This window comes from Vanacampus margaritifer, chromosome 1, assembly GCF_051991255.1.
Source record: "Vanacampus margaritifer isolate UIUO_Vmar chromosome 1, RoL_Vmar_1.0, whole genome shotgun sequence".
Classification (NCBI taxonomy): Eukaryota; Metazoa; Chordata; class Actinopteri; order Syngnathiformes; family Syngnathidae; genus Vanacampus; species Vanacampus margaritifer.
In genome coordinates, this window is record NC_135432.1 from 27,080,129 (window position 1) to 27,097,777 (window position 17,649).

The 17,649-nt window shown below is 38.9% G+C and overlaps 1 protein-coding gene across 2 annotated transcripts in view; it reads right to left on the reverse strand.

Moving 5' to 3' along the window:
* Nucleotides 1-17,649, reverse strand: part of celsr3 (cadherin, EGF LAG seven-pass G-type receptor 3) — a 76,756-nt gene that overhangs the window by 30,434 nt on the left and 28,673 nt on the right. The window contains exons 4-14 of one of the 2 annotated variants that reach the window (XM_077544089.1): nt 15,829-16,051; nt 11,782-11,897; nt 11,580-11,668; nt 11,270-11,284; nt 9,792-9,949; nt 7,046-7,209; nt 5,564-5,689; nt 3,778-3,947; nt 3,509-3,694; nt 1,961-2,071; nt 1,695-1,863 (exon numbers count right to left, since the gene is read on the reverse strand). In XM_077544089.1, the coding sequence (XP_077400215.1) occupies nt 1,695-1,863; nt 1,961-2,071; nt 3,509-3,694; nt 3,778-3,947; nt 5,564-5,689; nt 7,046-7,209; nt 9,792-9,949; nt 11,270-11,284; nt 11,580-11,668; nt 11,782-11,897; nt 15,829-16,051 (1,527 nt within the window). The remainder of the gene's footprint in view (nt 1-1,694; nt 1,864-1,960; nt 2,072-3,508; nt 3,695-3,777; nt 3,948-5,563; nt 5,690-7,045; nt 7,210-9,791; nt 9,950-11,269; nt 11,285-11,579; nt 11,669-11,781; nt 11,898-15,828; nt 16,052-17,649) is intronic. The other variant, XM_077544096.1, reaches the window with a different exon arrangement.

Genomic DNA, 17,649 nt, shown 5'->3' on the forward strand with positions numbered 1-17,649 from the left:
GTGTGTGTGCGGTGTTCCATGCAAAGAAGCCAAGGTTCTAGCATTAGCTCACGGGCTAGTGAAGGATGCTACAGGAACAGCACTGCTTCCGTGCTTCCTCTCTCAGGCTGCCAGGCCCAAGGCATCTAAACACATACTGTATGTATCCTCTCCATCCCGCATGCAATACACACACATACACTCACTCTTCTTTTGCTCCCTCCATTTTTGCTTCAAGCACATGCTCTCATTTCCCAACTTTTCCTTGTTTCGCAACTCCCCTCCAACTACAACTACTAATATGTTTGAGACATATAAGAATGTCAGAATTTTTACTACTAATGTTGAGCACAGGCACACGATTGTAGCCTGATTTGGACCCGGCAGACACGTCGCAAACAAACTATCACTATCGTGGCCGATTTTTTTTTTAGTTAGTGTTGATGCCTCGTGTAGTGTGACATAATCAAACACTGACGATCTGGCGTCTAGGACGCCTCATGACCACAACACAATAAGTCTGGCATGTCAGAATTTTTGGTTTTGTTTTCCTAGACATTGACCAGTTCCAAAATCTTATCTGCGCCAACACATTAACACATAACACAGATAAATGCATGCACAGAATAATAAATATCTATTTAAAGATAAAATGTTACCCCCACCGATTCATTTTTGTAATCCTCATGATTTGACTATATTCCCATTATACAACTTAATAGTATGAGTATTTTTTTAAATTCTGACTTTCTTTTCTTGATTTAATGATTTTGTCTTCTTAAATTTCCCAAAATGTGCTGACAGAATGTTGCATGTAAACAATCCTAAACGGAACTGAGAATGGCAGTTGTGTCCTGACACGGTTCACCCACAACATATTCTGCTTAATTATTTCATGATTATATTCTGCTCCCCCCAACAGATCTATTCATGAAATGTGCCGCCTGTGTTTCCAGGCTATTTGATTAGACTTTCTCAAGTTCTCTTTCTTCTCTTTTCTTGTTTTACCGCCCCAAACCGCTGCTGTTGACATTATTTCCATCTGCCATCACTTTCACTTAATTAAGCATTAACATTTTTTTTTTAACCGTCTGCTCCTCCTCTCCCTTTGTTTCACATTTCTATAACTCTCTTTTTTGGCTCATTTCTTCTTGCATTTGTTCTCACTGTTGTGATTACTTCTCCTTTAATCTCTTCTCATCTGTCTCATTAGATGGAGCCTATTCAGAAGGCTGTCAGAAGTTCCAGTTTCTTCCTCTGTTTTCATGTGGATGAGAACTTAAACAGCTCCTCAGGGTTAGGTAGACACATGCAGTAGTGGCACTGTATCTGTACTTGACTTAAGCATTATAGCAAACTTTTTACCATCGCTCCTCACATCTGAAAACAGATATCTATGTTTTCTACTTACATATGCGCTCGTTACTTTGGACTTTTAAGTCAGTAATCATCGCCTCCAGGGCGACAAATAAACGGCATTTCTGACAAGTATAATTCTCACGATGGGATGACAAGACATATTTCACAGAAGACAGGGAAGCAATGCTAATTGCTAAGCTATCCTAAAATTGACATCATCGTTTAACACCAGAATTAAGTGCTTGAGTGGTCTAGTACACTTTTTACAGATGTCTGGCTGGATCCGTGTGGAAGCGGAGGATATCCAACTTTGATTCATTTAAGTTTGTGAAGGTTATCCTATCCCAGCCACTCACCAGGTTCACATAAGCAGGTGTGCCGCTCCCATTGGTCCGAACAGCGGCTGTGGGCGGTACAAGGAGATGAGACACAAGGGTTCCCGACATTGCAGCCGATCTCCACTTTGACAGTTCTGGAAGGGCGCGGCAGTGGGGGGGAGTCTGGTCTCACACCCAAGCGAACACCCTAGAAAGACCACATTTTTTATTTTTTATTTTTTTAACAAATAACCTTCTCCTTATGAGCTCACCCATTCATCAATAATTCATCCATACAGTCTCACCTGTATGCATCCTCTGATCCCATTCTGGACCTCTCCTGAGCCCAACACTCCTCCCACATGCAGATGTTTCACCTTCAATCCATGAATCTCATTTCCCACTATTGCTGTTCCCTAATGGAGGGGAAAAGATAGTGAGAGGTTGAAGTGGGACAGAAAAGGCAAAAGATCATCATTAATAATAGACGGAAAGTGAATTCTTGAACAATGAGAGATAAGGACTTCATTTGAATAGCAGTGTTTAACCTTGTAAAACAGAAATGTCTTAGTAATGAAGAAATCAAAGCTGTCAGTTTCTTTTAATGCAAGTCTAAAAAAAAAAGATTAATTTAAAAATGTTTAAAATGGAATTTTCCTAACTAAGTATACTTTCATGTGTGATTGTATTACCAAGTACTGTAATCGACTGTGTGGCAGTTTAAAAGAGTAGCATTTAAAGGCAGGGCAGACAAAACAATTGCCTTGATAAAATAAAATAGAAAACAATCAAATAAGATCGATCCACAGAGGGCCAATGCTGGAATAATAACAGTCGTGAAGCAGCTGTGGATGGGAACATTAAACATCAAGCATGAAATATAAATCAATGAATCCCATTCACAGTGCTAGTCTTTGAATTGATGTTTTGCCGACAGTCACTGCCAAACAATTTCAAAGGTAATCAGTGTCTAATTAATGGAGGCAGTGTGCCATCATGTCAAACTGCTGCAAACATCAACACACTACTAGCTAGATGATTTCTGATACAACCTTTGAGAATTCGTAGTGGTCTTGTTTGAAGAATCATCCTCGGAGAATTTTTTTTGAAAAAAGCTACTTTTTGGAGCAGAGCATCATCATAGACAATGTTTTTATTTCTTTACGGAGTTTGGTTATTCAATTTTGTATTATATATAGTCAATGGTTAATTTCCTTGGCTTGTACACTAAACAACATGTTTCAGAGAAGTTCCAGGACGGGTGAATTTCAAAACCCAAACTACCAATTTTTCCCCCTTCGGTGTGGGCCAGACAGTTTAACAGTATGTCTTCAAAGAGCTCCGATGTTTGCTTCATTCAGTGCATGAGAAGAGGTGACAGTTGTTGCCCTATTAGCTCCAAGTCTGTCATTCAAACAGCCTAGTGGGCGTGGCTGACATACTTTTCATCAGCCTATCCATCGGTTAAAATATAGCCTTATGAACTCGACCTAGCAACCAAGTGGAGCAGGAAAAAGACCTCTGTTGACCTCTGCTGAAAGATAGCTAAAAACTCATAATGAATCATATATGCTATGTGATGTCAATGCAATTTAGTAATTGTTTTGGTAAGATAAATGTTATCATTTGAATTTGGTGCAAATGCAAGGTGAGGCGACTCTTTATTTTAATCTATTTTCACTTTTTGTATCTTACAGTCCACTTGCATAAGCAGAGAGACCAACCAGAACTTGTAGCTGGAATGGATTGTGCCTTGGTGGAGGTATGCGCCATTATTTCATTATCAAGATTCAAGGCTTAGCTTTAAAATGTCAAATTAAAGTGATCATCTGTTTTGGCTTCACATCTCTTACTTGATAGAGTCCAAAGTCCAGGCGAAGTGTGGCGACATAGCGAGTTTCCCGGCCACTGCGAACGTCCCGTAGCTCTAATTGGACGTCGTGCCACCGCCCATCTGCCACCTGAACCTGATCCAGCCTCAACCTCACTGGTCTGGTAGAACCCCGGGTCACGGAGAACACTAGCTGACCATTTGTCACCTGGAAGTGGATGGAACATATCAGCAAAAATGATCGGGGAGCCAAGAAAACATGAAAAAACTTTGAAAGACTTGTTTCCTAACCTGGAATAGCAAGCTGGTGTACTGGCCGGCCTGGGCCTGAAGTAGCGTCCCATCTCGGGCTCTGGTGCGGAACACTAAGCCCAGGTACCAGGGTGTGGAGATGGTCACGTCGTTCTTTAGATCCCACCAGAGGGCGCTGTTTCCCAGGAAGCGATGGGGGTGTGGCATTACTGCAGAAACGATGAGAAAGAATCATGCATGGATGGTTACGGATGGTCCGGATGACGATAATGATGATGAGTCATCAAGTGAGTCATTAGACTTGAGAAGAAATATGATGCAGGTGCAATTCAACATTACTGTGTGTGTGTGTTTGGAATAATCACAGAAGCGCGGGAATAATACAGTACATTTATTAATGATTGAAATGATCGAAAACCATGTTTGTTCGGGCAGTCAGGGAGGGTCAGCATGGAGTAAATATGAAACAAGCCAACACTTGCAAAAACAATGATACTATAATTTGAATGCCAGGCCAGTAAATGGCGATAGCACAGCACTCAAACGCAACATTGTTATTGTTATTTGTTACGTAAATAAAGACTTCGAGACAAAGATTAATTTGACAAACAAGCGTTTTTAACCTTTAGACAGAAACTAAAAATGACACTTTCTAAAACAGTAACTTACATGGCGGGTCATCACCAGTGTTGCCACAGTTACCTTAAGAAAGTAATCTAATTACTGATTACTTGATTTTAAAAAGTAACTAAGATAGATTACAACATGCTTTGGTAACTTGACTTAACATGACGACTGGTTTTGACAATACTTTATTGGAAGTACAAGTTTACACCAATGTTTAAGATGAAAGATTTTATTAAAATTAAACAATGAAAGCCTTTTTGACTTAATATAAATAATTGTTTTTATATTTAAAAAAACTGTCTTTCAGGAGTTCACCGACTGACTTTTGATGTGACATATTTAACTACATTATGACTCTAACCTAATTATGTGTATGTATGTTTTAGAATAGAATAGAGATGTTTTATTGTCATTGCATGGGCAGCTACAAGGAAATTGGGAGCAACTCCAGGTTGCGTTTCAAAAATGAAAATTAGAAAATCAAATTGAAAAACATACAATATGAAAGCTACACTAAATAATACTAAATTATACCGTGGGAAAATGTGGTACCCTTGGCAACGTCAGTTGAAAGAACCACTTTTTTTTCAGAGAAAGAACCACTTTTCTAAAACTTTTTAAAATCCTTTTTTTACCGTAAATGCCCCAGAATTTGACCTATAATGCCATGAAATTTGTTGCACAGTATGTAATGACATGATACAACAAACTTGTCCACATGTGTACATTAAAAAAGCCACCTAACGTTTATCAAACAGTTTGTTACAGTATTCAAACAGTTGCAATACATTTAATTCATTTACCATCTGTCACTGTATTCTTTACTTCTTTACTTATAAACACATTTTGCTAATCCCGCTCATATTTCCCAGCCTGCCTTCTGCCCCCTTCCACCCCTGCTCATCCTTGTAACAGCTTTTGATTTTCTGCTCAGAATCCCTTGTGGTCTCTTCACTGCTCTGATGTATTCCACCCTCGAGCTCAACCATCAGCCTCAATTTTCTTTCGGTAGAAAGTAACAATTTTTCAATGATCAGTTTATTAATAAATTCACCAATGCTGCACCTATTTGACCTTTTGCTCATCCCACTAAAAAGCCTGCTTTAAAAAAAGCCCACCGATAACCAATTCTAATAGATTTGATACTGTGAATTACATAACAAAATGGATTAAATATGAAACTGAAATGGGCTCTCACCATGGCTGCAGTCTTTCCCTCCGTACCCAAGAGGACAGTCACAGGAGAACGTCTCCCAGCTTACCCGGCAGGTTCCTCCGTTCTGACAGGGATTGGACTTGCAGAAGGGAAGTTTGGCGCTGCAGCCTATTATAGACATAGGTAAACATCATATGTTATTAAAACACTATCTATCTATCTATCTATCTATCTATCTATCTATCTATCTATCTATCTATCTATCTATCTATCTATCTATCTATCTATCTATCTATCTATCTATCTATCTATCTATCTATCTATCTATCTATCTATCTATCTATCTATCCAGCCATCCATCCATCCATCTATCTATCTCTCTATCTATCCTAGTCATAATCAATTTGGCATCATTAGGAGTCGGACTATGATTAAAAAATGTTGATGACACATACTGTACAGACAAGAAAATCTTATGGCTGTATTTTCATAGACGGCGCATGCAGAACTGCTGGCGTATCCTGATTTTCAAGAAGGCGGAAGCCTCACTGTGCCTGTTTGGGAATTTGGCAGACTGTTCTGAGCCAAGCTGGGTGTTCTAACATAGCAAGGGTGTATTCTGTGTTGTTTGACATGCACACAGAGCATCTGACAATTTGGTGGCAGAAAGTCATAATTGCTCACCAGTTTGGACCACATCTAAATCCAGTGAAGTAGGTACAACGCTGGTCTAAAATGGTTTTGGTGAATTTGATCAGTGCACATGCAGACACGTTCTGATCTCTGCGGACATTGTTGTGGATGTCATTGTACAGTATTTCATTTATAAATATGAGAATAGCAGTCATTATCTAAATCATTTTAGAAATCGATTCAATGAATGTTTTAATCTTATTTTCAATATTAAATATTTTAAATCATCCCCCTGGCCAGTATACAGCTTTTGGTGGGGTAAAGTGAATAAAGGTAAATTCCACTGATTGTCACACCCAACTAAGTGGGGGCAAAATTCATTCTCCACATTTGACCCATCCCCTGAAGGAGCGGTGAGCAGCAATGATTGCGCTCGGGACTCACATGGTGATCTAACCCCCCAATTCCAACCCTTTATACTGAGTGTCAAGCAGGGAGGTAATGGGTCCCATTTTCATAGTCTTTGGTATGACCCGGCCGGGGATTGAACCCACAACCTCCCAGTCTCAGGGGAGAAACTCTACCACAAGGCCACTGAGTTGGATGGATGGAATACATGAACAATTGGTGTTGGGGCTAGATACATGAAGTCTATGGACATTTATTTAATTCAACATCTCCTTCTGTACAGTAGGTAATGATTTAATGATTGCTTACATTGTCTGTTGCCGCATTGGCCACTACTGCGCAAATTTTCTTGCAGCATTTAAATTTGTTGATTGGAGGCAAGTTGGCTGAGTTCACACCCGCAATGGCAAAAACTGCCCTTTTTTTAAATACACCATGTGTGAAAATAGCTAAAGTTAGCTATGGTTGAATAGGATCGCTAACCTGGCAGTGTTCCATTGTTAGCAATAAACCCGGCCAGGTCCAGCGGCTTGTTGTCAATGTGCAGCTCCTTCATACAGCCGATAAACTCCCTGGCGCCAAATGGAAAGTTGTCCGGAACGTTGGGAACCCCACCCAGGAACAATGGACCAGTCAGGTCAAGAGATCTAAGAAATAAAATTTTGGGATACATCCATTGTCAGACAGTAATAAGAACGGACAGGAGATAGGGATTAAACAAACCCATTCAATATCTTGTCGGAGGAATAATAGTGGCAGCATAAGCAAAGCTTTTGGGGCAAAATCAAAAGATAATGGTGGTCTCTAAAAAAAAAAAAAAACTCAGAGAAAGAGAAATTGAAAGAGGAGACAGAAAATAAGACAAGGAGATATCTGAAGGAACAAGAGATTGAATATGAGCGACATTAAACATCAAGTGGATTATAAAGCAGGCGGGGGACAAAGCGGTGAAACAAGCGCAGAATATAAAATACTAGGGAGAAATCAACAAAATAATAATAATCATAATAATCATAATAATGGAGGCAAAACATGATAAAAGAACGACAGGAGGCAGCTGGGGACACAGATGAATAAACAGAGATTAAGTGTGAGTTACAGAAAATATCAAGAGAGTACAAGTGTAGAGGTGGATGAAAAGACAGAAGGTGAACTGAGAGAGTGTGGGAGGAAAATAAGATGTCACGTTACAAAAAAACGAGACATTTGTGCGCTGTCGCTGTCACAACCTTGCCCTCCAGTTTGAGTTTGTCCCCTTTATTTTCTTTCTTTCTTTCTTTTTTTCCCCTGGAGAGCTCAGTATTGTTCATTCGGTAATTTTACCGATTTGACATGTCATCGTCATTGCGCTCTCTTTTTATTTATTTTATTTTTATTTTTTTATATATTTTCTTTATAAATTTTTATTTTGCTTTATTTTCTTTTTAACGCTGGCTTTTGTTAAAACACCGTAAACCAAATGCAGAAGAATTACATTAAAACATAAACAAAAGATTTACTTTTGACAAACATTAACAACAAAAAAAGCATCATTGGAAGCTAGCTGTGAGTAAAAGAAGATAAGACATGCCATGGAGGAGATCTCGACGCAGCCAATGTGATTACAGCAGACATTTTTTTGAGCATCGGTGATGTAGTGTTTAGCCTTCGCATATCTGGCCCACAGTCGAAAGGTTCTGGGTTTGAATCTCGGCCCCAACCCTCCTGCGTGGAATTTGTATGTTCTCCCCACACTTGCGTGGATTTTCTCTGGGATCTTTGGCTTCCTGCCATGTTCCAAAAAACATGCATGTTGTTATGTTAAATGAAGTCTATAAATTGTCATGGTGTAAATGTGGCTGCTTAGTAGAATATGGTGAAGCTGTCAATAAGACAGTAAAAAGTAGTGGTTTGTGAATATGAAAAAGTGAGATGCATGAAGTGAGTCTAAGCAGTCTTACACCGATTTTATGTTCAGGTTGAGTACATGTTGTACAATTTTTACACTTGAAAAGGTCAGAATGTAACTTACTTTTTGGGCTCTATTTTCGTAGACAGAGATCTTGTGTAAAAATTAGTGTACCTTCATTTTCATGCCGGAGCAAGTCTCAGTTACTCTGTTTGTTCATTTGGCAAATCGTTCTGCGCAATGCTGGCCGTTCGAGCAATTCGATCAACGTAAACTAGGTTTTAGATCAGCTCAGAGTAGGTCTAAATGGTGGTGCATGTAGTGTGACAGATTCTGCGCTCCGATGATACTGTATGTGTGGTGGATGCCATCATATTTCATTCATGAATATGATAATGTGCATCAAACCCTCTGAATCGTTGTAGAAATCAATTCATTGAACACAACATAATATCATCATTTATACTATATTTATTAAAACACCCTCCTGGGTGGTCCTATAAAAGTACTTTGTGCGTTTAAATCTTCTGCATGGACTCCAGCGAGTCTATTTCAGCTGTATTTACTCCCACAACGGTGCAAAGACTCTTTTCCCATCTACGAAAATACCAAAAGAAAAAAATCTCATCAATGTGCATAGTTAGACTGCACTTGGTGCTAGACTTGCACTGGGCATGAAAATAGTGTTCAATGTCTTCAGGAGCTGACTTGTCCAGTTCAAGGTCACAGTGGGTTGGAGCCTATCCCAGCCGACTCTGGGGAAAGGCGGACTAAACCCTGGACTGGTCGCCAGTCAGTTGCAGGGCATATAAAGGAAAACACACGCATTCATCACATTCACCACATCACTGAATTGGAAATAAAGCCAGTCAGGCTAATGTACCCCCCACAACTATTTGTAAGGTATTTCCATTATTTGTCAAGGGGAACTTCAAATGTGTTTTGGGCATATTTGTGGAAAATACTTCATTAATGATAATAATATTGTGCTCAAATGCTTCATACAATTCCCTGCAAATGTCTGGTGACAACACAATGGCCCTTTAGGGTGTTTTATTAAAGATTGGAGAGCGATATGAGCAGGCATTGCTGAAAGAAATGAAGATGAAGTATGAAACGGGTAATAAGATGATTAGAGAGATACAGTTAATCACCAGGGAGCATGCAATCAACTGGTGAACTGTCGGGTCTCATGAAAGGCGAATTAATATCCTAATTGCAAGCTCTTTTCGTTCTGGGAGCAGGAGTACATGATTTAAAAATTAAAAACACATGCATATATCTGATATTGGCCCAGTAAGTGTAAACATAACATTCTCGTATGAAAAAAGACACACTCACTTCTTGCTGCTGGTCTGCTTGCCCTGAGCAGCACAGCTGTAATTTCCGAGCTGGGTGCCAAAGCGGAGTGACAAGGCTGTATCGCAGTCGTCAATGCTCACTACTGCAATCTTCTCATCTGAGGGACCCTGAGCCTCGCCACCCATGCTGCGCCTGGGCTGAACACACAAAGGAGCAAAATTAAAAGACTGCAGGGGATTTTTTTATTTTTTATTTTTTTTACTTTGTTGTACAACACAATACACTGACCACATTAAAGAATTAAATTATCAACTAGAAATGCATGGCCTTTGTTGACTACTGTGTATCCCACTGAATATTGTCTGAAACTTTGCATGCATGCAAGTGGATGGACTGCAGCATTTCCGCAATAGAGTCGAACAGTTCGCTATATACTCTATCAAGGATGACTGGACAGTTAAATTCTATATCCAAATTCAAGACACAAGTGTGAACCATAATAAAATAAAATAAAAAATTATGTTTAATTACCTTAAAATAGATTGTTGCCACAATTGCTATTGGTAGTGTGTGTTGCTACTGTAGCTAATTGCCATTTAAGCAAGTTGGCTTGGCAAGTTATTGGGTCAACACAAGTAGGTGGTCATGTACTGTAGCTAGTTAGTTCCATGGCTAATTGCTACTTGTGCTAGCTGATGCTGGTGACAGTGTAGCCGGTCGCCTCCATTGCGTGTTGCTAATTGCTATAGCTCATCTATTTGTCAGTATAATAGAATAGCTACTTGTCACTGTGGCTAGTTGCTAACCGTGATAGCATATTGTCATCTTCTTATTAAAATAATGGCCAAAGTCATAAAAAAGTCATAATTTTTTAAAAATTATTATTAAAATTTGTAATAAATATAATATAATCAGTCATTTGTTCTATTTTTCATGTTTTCTGAAAAAAATGATAAAAATATTGTTATTATTATTATTATTATTATAATTATTATTATAGGAATTGTGTGTTTGAATGTTGCAAAGTTGCTCAAGCTCATCTCTACTTTCATCAATTTTCCAGTTGAAAATTATAATAGTGGGAAGTTGTCAAAACGAAATAAAACATTAACAGTAACAAACAACAACAACAGTGATGGATGACTAGAGCATGCTGTAATTTACTTCTCAGATGTGGAAGCTACATTTTAGTTCTGTTATCCCTTCCACTAACCACATATAGCAATTAATGTATAGTAGAAATTGCAAAAATGTAAGAGCATACCATTTTAGCTCACACACGTATAGAGAGCATGTTTCAAATAAAACTGTGACCTGTGATCTGCACTTAAAAGTCTTACTCTTAGTCCAACATATAGCCTACCAGTGGGATACATTTCTCATATCTCATAGCAGGGAAAGAGGAAAAGAGTTATTGGTCAGGCAAGACACGGTAATCTGATAGTTCACACACAATCTGCAGGGTAAGAAAGGAAGACAGACAGCGTGTATATGGACTTTGCCACAGTCATACTCACATAGCGTAAAGCTGGCTGAGGAAAATAAAAAGAACAAAAGAAAATTAAAGATGATGTGCATTCATTCTGCACGGCCAGCATGACAAGCAAACACCCACGCGATGGTATAAACCTTTGTTCTCAAAAAAAGAGCTTTGTTGGCATGAAATCTTAAAATCAACTCTGCAGACACCAGAAAAACAACTCAAATTCAGAAGAAAGTCAAATAATATGAAGTCATTATGCAATTAAATGTGAAGCGTGAATGAGAACAATAAAGTAGCATAATTGTTCAACAAAATACAGTATAAAGATTTTGTGATAAACTCACCTTGTTGTAATAGTGGATGTGAACTGTGTGCCATTCCCCATCACTCACACCTCCAGGCAGGAAAGGACTCACCTGGGTGGACGATTCACCTGCAGATATTGTGCAAAAAGTTAAAGATAACACCTTGCACTTGTCTTTTCTTTGTGTTCTAGATGGAGTGCTCAGTGTTTGTACTAAGTCTGAATCCAACTGACGAACATACCTGTGGAATATTTGAGCACCACTTGTCCCTCTTGGATCTCCAAAGCGATAAAGTCGTGCTTCTCGTTGAAGCGTCCATTGTAGAACAGAAGACCGTTGCTCTCAAGTGTTGCAAAACTACAAAAGACATACACGTACAAACATAGTATTTCAGCTTTGTGGCTTGTTCATAACAAACGTGAAGGATATGCTAGTAAACCTGACTAGTTGTCACTAGCACAAAATCAGATGTTCAGATGATGTTCCAGGAAGATGACAGTCATAAAGCTTGAAAACGTGACCAGGCAATTATTTTAAGAGTGTGACGATATGAAAGTATTCTGGCCAACAACACAAAAACAGCCTATATTCAATGTGTATAACTCTCTAAAATCGCAGCCTTTTTTAAAATGTTTGCTGCTCTCCTTGACTGTCTCCTTTCTCATTGCAAGAATTCAAAACAGATCTATTTTGCCTTGTTATTCTGATATTATTTTTTATTATGATCTTTCAAGGAGAAATTCAATTTACTTTGTGTTTACACTGCTATATCATTTTGTTGCACACCGAACACTATTTGTAGGCATGCAAGAAGGGATGTCAGAGTAATAGACTTGCCCAAGCATCTCTCCAACAACTAGCTGCAATTTATCAATCAAACCGTGAGCCCCACCCCCCGTCAATTTGGAAGCGCTTACGATTGAGCTACTGCCACCACTAATGTAGCTGAACAAGTTTATACAGTATATCCGTCTTCTATATGCCGCTTATCCTCACTTGGGTCGTGAGTGGGCTGGAGAAGAGGAATACACCCTGTGGTGTGCAAAAGAGGGGGTGGGTGGGGAGGGCAACTGGGAATCCACCTGAGGGGCGCATCCACAGCATCCGCCCTCCAGTCAACAATCATTTATGGAGGGTCATCAAATGTTAGGAAGGGGCATCCGTCTCGGACAGAAGGCAAGGCAGGGCTTGCAAGGAAGCTTTATTTATATGTCACGTCTCGTCGTTTATATTAAGTTGTCAGTTTTTAGTCCTGTCTTTCATGTTGTTTCAGAAGCTTGACTTACTGTCCTTGTGTCTCCTCGTCATGGTGATTGTCTACTCCTGCATCTAGTCGTGTCTGTGTTGTAAGCTTGACCTTTCTTTCATATTAACAAGAGTCCATGCTTTTTTCTTTTTGCTTCTTGCGCTTGCTTAGTTTTTGCCTCCTGTTTTTGCTGTGATCTGTTGTTGCTTCTTTTGTTGTTAATTTTTTTATAGCCTGTGATTTTAAGTTGTTACTTTTATTGTACTGTATTAGTTTTTTCCCAGCTTTGCTGAGATTACAAAAACAGTTGAAAACAACAAAAAAAAGTTGTGAATTGCAGTGATTTTTTGGGGGGGGTATTTTATGCTCTCTTTTGAAAACTTAATGAATCCAGAGTCATTTTTTGCTAACTCCGAATGTTGCTTTAGGGTAATTTTTTTTGCATTTGTGTCAATACAGCGCATTTCACACACAAAGTAACCCAATGTGCATTACATGGGTAAAAGTACAATACAAAAAAAAAAAAAAAGAATTAAAGGCATTTAGAAACAAAGTGCAGAAATAAAACATAGATTACTAAAAGAATGTCGTGCAAGAAAAATGTATTTAAAAATGCTTTAAAATACTTGTGAGTAAAAAAAAAAGAAAAAAGTTTAGTTTTAAACCTGAACTTAACGTTCCCACCAATGGTATTATAGTTAATAAAAAAAACAAGAACTATGAAATAACTATAACTAAAACTGACGAAGCATTTTCATTGATAAAATAAAATAAAAACAAGAGTGTTTTTTGAAGAAAGAAAGAAAATTTAACAAACTACATTTTCCCTTTATAAAACCAACTAAGCTGTAATTATAGTGAAAGTTTCCTGCGTTTTTGATATGTGTAAAATAATTTCAAATGTGAGTTTTTGGGGTTTATTTAAAATCTACACAGGGTAAATTCTGTAGAGTAAATGTTACTCCAAACGGAGTCAAGAGAGTAAAATTTACACTTGGAGGAGAGTAAAAACAAAAAGTCACTCAAAGGTTGAGGAACAAACTAACAACTTCAGGTTGGGAGACAGTCTATCTACTCCCTGAGCCAGGCAGCTCTTGCTATGTGTTAGTATATCGCTCGTGTCAGCTGGAATCTTCCTAACTCCAAGAGACCAAAAATGTTTTTGGTTTCCTCATGGAAATAAGCAAACAGTAGGAGTGGAATAGCTCAATTTGTTCCTCAACCCTTGAGTGACTTTAAAAATGTTTCCCAATGCTTTATTTTACTCTTTTACAAGTGTAAATTTTACTCTAAAATGAAGTCTATTTGGTCCTACTCTAAATAGAGTAAAATTTACTCTACAGAATTTACTGTGTACTTATTTCAGTATTATTGTTCGGCCATACAGACAAGGAAGGTTGAACAGTTGTTTGGGAATTGTCCTTTACTTTACTACCACAATTATTGTGACCTTTTTTTCCTTTTTTTTTTATAATTAATTTTGCATTCAACAAATTATCTCTCACACTCTCACTCACATAATCGATGAATTATCTGAAATTCTTGTAAATGAGTGAATAAGGAAGACAATGAGAATGACTTAAAATTGTACAAATATTGCTTTATTTATCTATTGTTTGCATTTCTCCGCAGTCAGTGCAGCAGTACTGCACCATGCTTGCCAGCATTATGCAGAGCTATCAAGTTTCTGCTAACCAACCAGCAGTTGTGCAGTAGCCAGCTAAAGCTCAGACAGATAGGAAAGATTGTAGAAAACATACTGTGTGCCCAATATGTCTATTACTAGTGCATGATGTCATTGGACATTACGTAAATATGTTGTACAAATTTAGCATGAAAACATGTTTTAGTTCATATTTGTCTATCCTGATGGCGAAACATATTGATGTACTCGCCCTTAGACTCTCTCGAATAATGTTTGTTCATCTTTGCAGCGCACACTCGCCTTCTCCAGCTGGGCTGTACACACAAACAAATATAGTGCATACTGCAGCCCCAGGGAACACAGCATATTTACCCACTATCTGTCTTTAGGCCCCGTGGCAATGACAAATTGTGTACCTCTGAGGGTGACTGATGAAGAAGGGAATACAAAATTGTTGGGGTAGGGGTGGGGGACTTGAGAAAGAGTTCTGCAATGCTGTGTTCGGCAAAATCAGGCCAAACATTCTTGCAAGAAGCAAAAAGGGTGATGAATAAAAGATGGAGATTAGGGTAACGATGTCAGTGGAGAGTGGAGACACTCAAATCAGCCACCTTAAGATGTCATATTTAAGTTTTACAACGTATTTGACTGTCGAGCTCATCAATATTTTCCCTATAAATAAGGGACAAGATTTAAGATTGAAGAAAACTCCCATGTGTGACTATTTATGGACACCTACAGAGAAAAAAAATAGGCCCCTCTTTAAGGACACCGTTATAAATGTTGTTGACAACTCAAGACGCAAAAGAAAGGAATAGTAGAATTGTTGAACGTATAATGGTGTATTATTTGTCCAATCATAATATCCATTTGAGAGTCTTGCTCAAGGATACTTCAAGATGGTCACAATGGCCTGGGTAATCAAACCTACAACCCGAGGGTTGCGAAACAACCACTCTACCACTGAGCCATGCTGCCCTCGTACACTCCACATTATGATCGATGTCGTAAATGAAAACCATAAACGTCATGAGGGTAAAGTAAGTTACTGCGATGCCCCACAAAGAAAGAATAAGATCACCTGAAACTGAAAGAAAGACTGAGAAGGGGATCTCAAAGATGAAAAAAAGATGTTAATGAGACCTGTAGATGAACAGATGAAAGTCGAGAGAGGAGAAATCACACTTCCCACCAGAGTATGTGATGGAGACAAGTGAAAGGGAAAGCTAGTGGCATCGATCTACGAGATGGATATCAAATAAAAAGACTGAAACAGTGAGAGATGAGAATCAAAGAGGTGCAATTATAGATGTCTGGATGAGAAAAATTGGATTTTGAAAGATGAGACCCCAAGGAAACATGATAGCAACAGAAAGAAGCCTTTCTTATCTACTTACGTTAAGGAGATGGAGAGGTGAAAGCGCTGTCTGAGGCCCCGGAACATGGCGAAGGTCTTCGGGGGGAAGGAGCGGGAGGTGATGGTGCAGTACGGTCGTTCGTACCCGCCGGCAGGACACTCGCAGCGGAAGCCGCCTCCCGAGAGTTCCCGACACGTTCCGCCATTACGACACACGCCCGGCACGCAGCCGCCATGTCGCCGGTCGAACTCACATTGGTCACCTGGGAGGAAATACACATAGGCATCGCTTTTTATGTGAAATGACACCATTGTAGCATTGCACCTTTGCAACAAAAACAAGATACAAAGATACAGTACAGTGAACGTAAATGTCTATCCATCAGAAAAATTGCTTTCACTTGAGTCTTGAGTCACATTTAAGGACAATTTTGAGAAACCTGTTTTTGGAATGTGGGGTGACACTGGAGGACCCACAGAAAACCCCAGGAAAGTAAAGGGAGAATATGCAAATTCCAAACAGAAAGTCATCTTGACACGGTGAGTTAATATGTTTGTCAAGCTTGCTAGCAATTAGCTTGTAGCTTTCTCTTAACTGAGGACATACGCTCAGCAATTTTTCCCTATAAAGAACATTGATATGACTGTGCTTTGGGTTGGGTCATGGGATTATTGTGTGGATGTTGTCAGTGGCTATGCAGTTGTTATGTCACTTCTAATGATATTTGTAGTTGCTATGCAGTCGATATGTCCCTTATGATGATGACGTATTTGTCACTCTTTTTTTGCTGTTGATATGTCCCTGACAATAACGATGGTGTCAGTTACTATGCAGTTATTATGTCCCTTCTGCTGATATTTGTATTTGCTATGCAATGATGTTGTATTTGTCGCTCTTTTTTGTAGTTGCTATGCAGTCGCTATGTCCCTGACGATAATGATGTTGTCAGTTGTACAGTCGCTATGTCTCTTGTGATGATGATGTATTTGTCACTCTTTATTTTGTTGAGTCCGTATTGATGGATTAATGATGACCGAAGAGTGTCCAGACTGTTGACGATTGCCGAATGACGGACGCTCAAAATTCATTGACGCGCCCACCTCTGCAGTGAATATTATATACGCTAATTGAAATACAGTACAGCTTTACACCTATTTTTGTAATAAGTTGTACTATAACCTTCAGAAAGTTTTACCTGCAAGCTTTGAGGATCTAAAAGTAGTGCAATGAACAGCACTGATTGTACCGCCATTATGCAGCATACTCATAGACTGGTGGTTTTTCTTCCCAATCAGGCAGCCAATTACACTCTCCATGTTATGCAAATGTCTTCTTCATTATGGAGCACAGCAGCAGGATGCCGATTCCGTAAGGAGGTGTAAGAGCTTCTTTTGTAGAGGACTGACCTTTATAGTAGATCAAATGTAGCGAACACGGGATATTATGGAAAAACATGGCAAATGTAATGGGCAATATGACCTCCAAAAAGGAGCAATTGGGTGAGACGGTTTTTTAATAGCACAACAAATTACCATATCTGATTAGATTTGATAAAGATCGAGTGCCTCCGTTTGAGAAAAAACTACCTCATCTTACAAATGACTGACAATGTTGGATTACATTCAAGTCGATATGTTGAAAGAAAAAGAAATGTCGCCCTTATTTTTATGTACCGTATGTACCATACGTAATGTAGCATCAACCACCACCCATTGTACAGCATTGTACCCAATTTTGCAAGTAAAAATTCCAACAGGGTGTCTCATTCGAGTGTTGCATTTTGGAAAGTTTTGGCTTCCCAGTTAGGTGTAACCTAGTCTAACTATTAAATTTATGAATGTTCAGTACGGATCACAAACT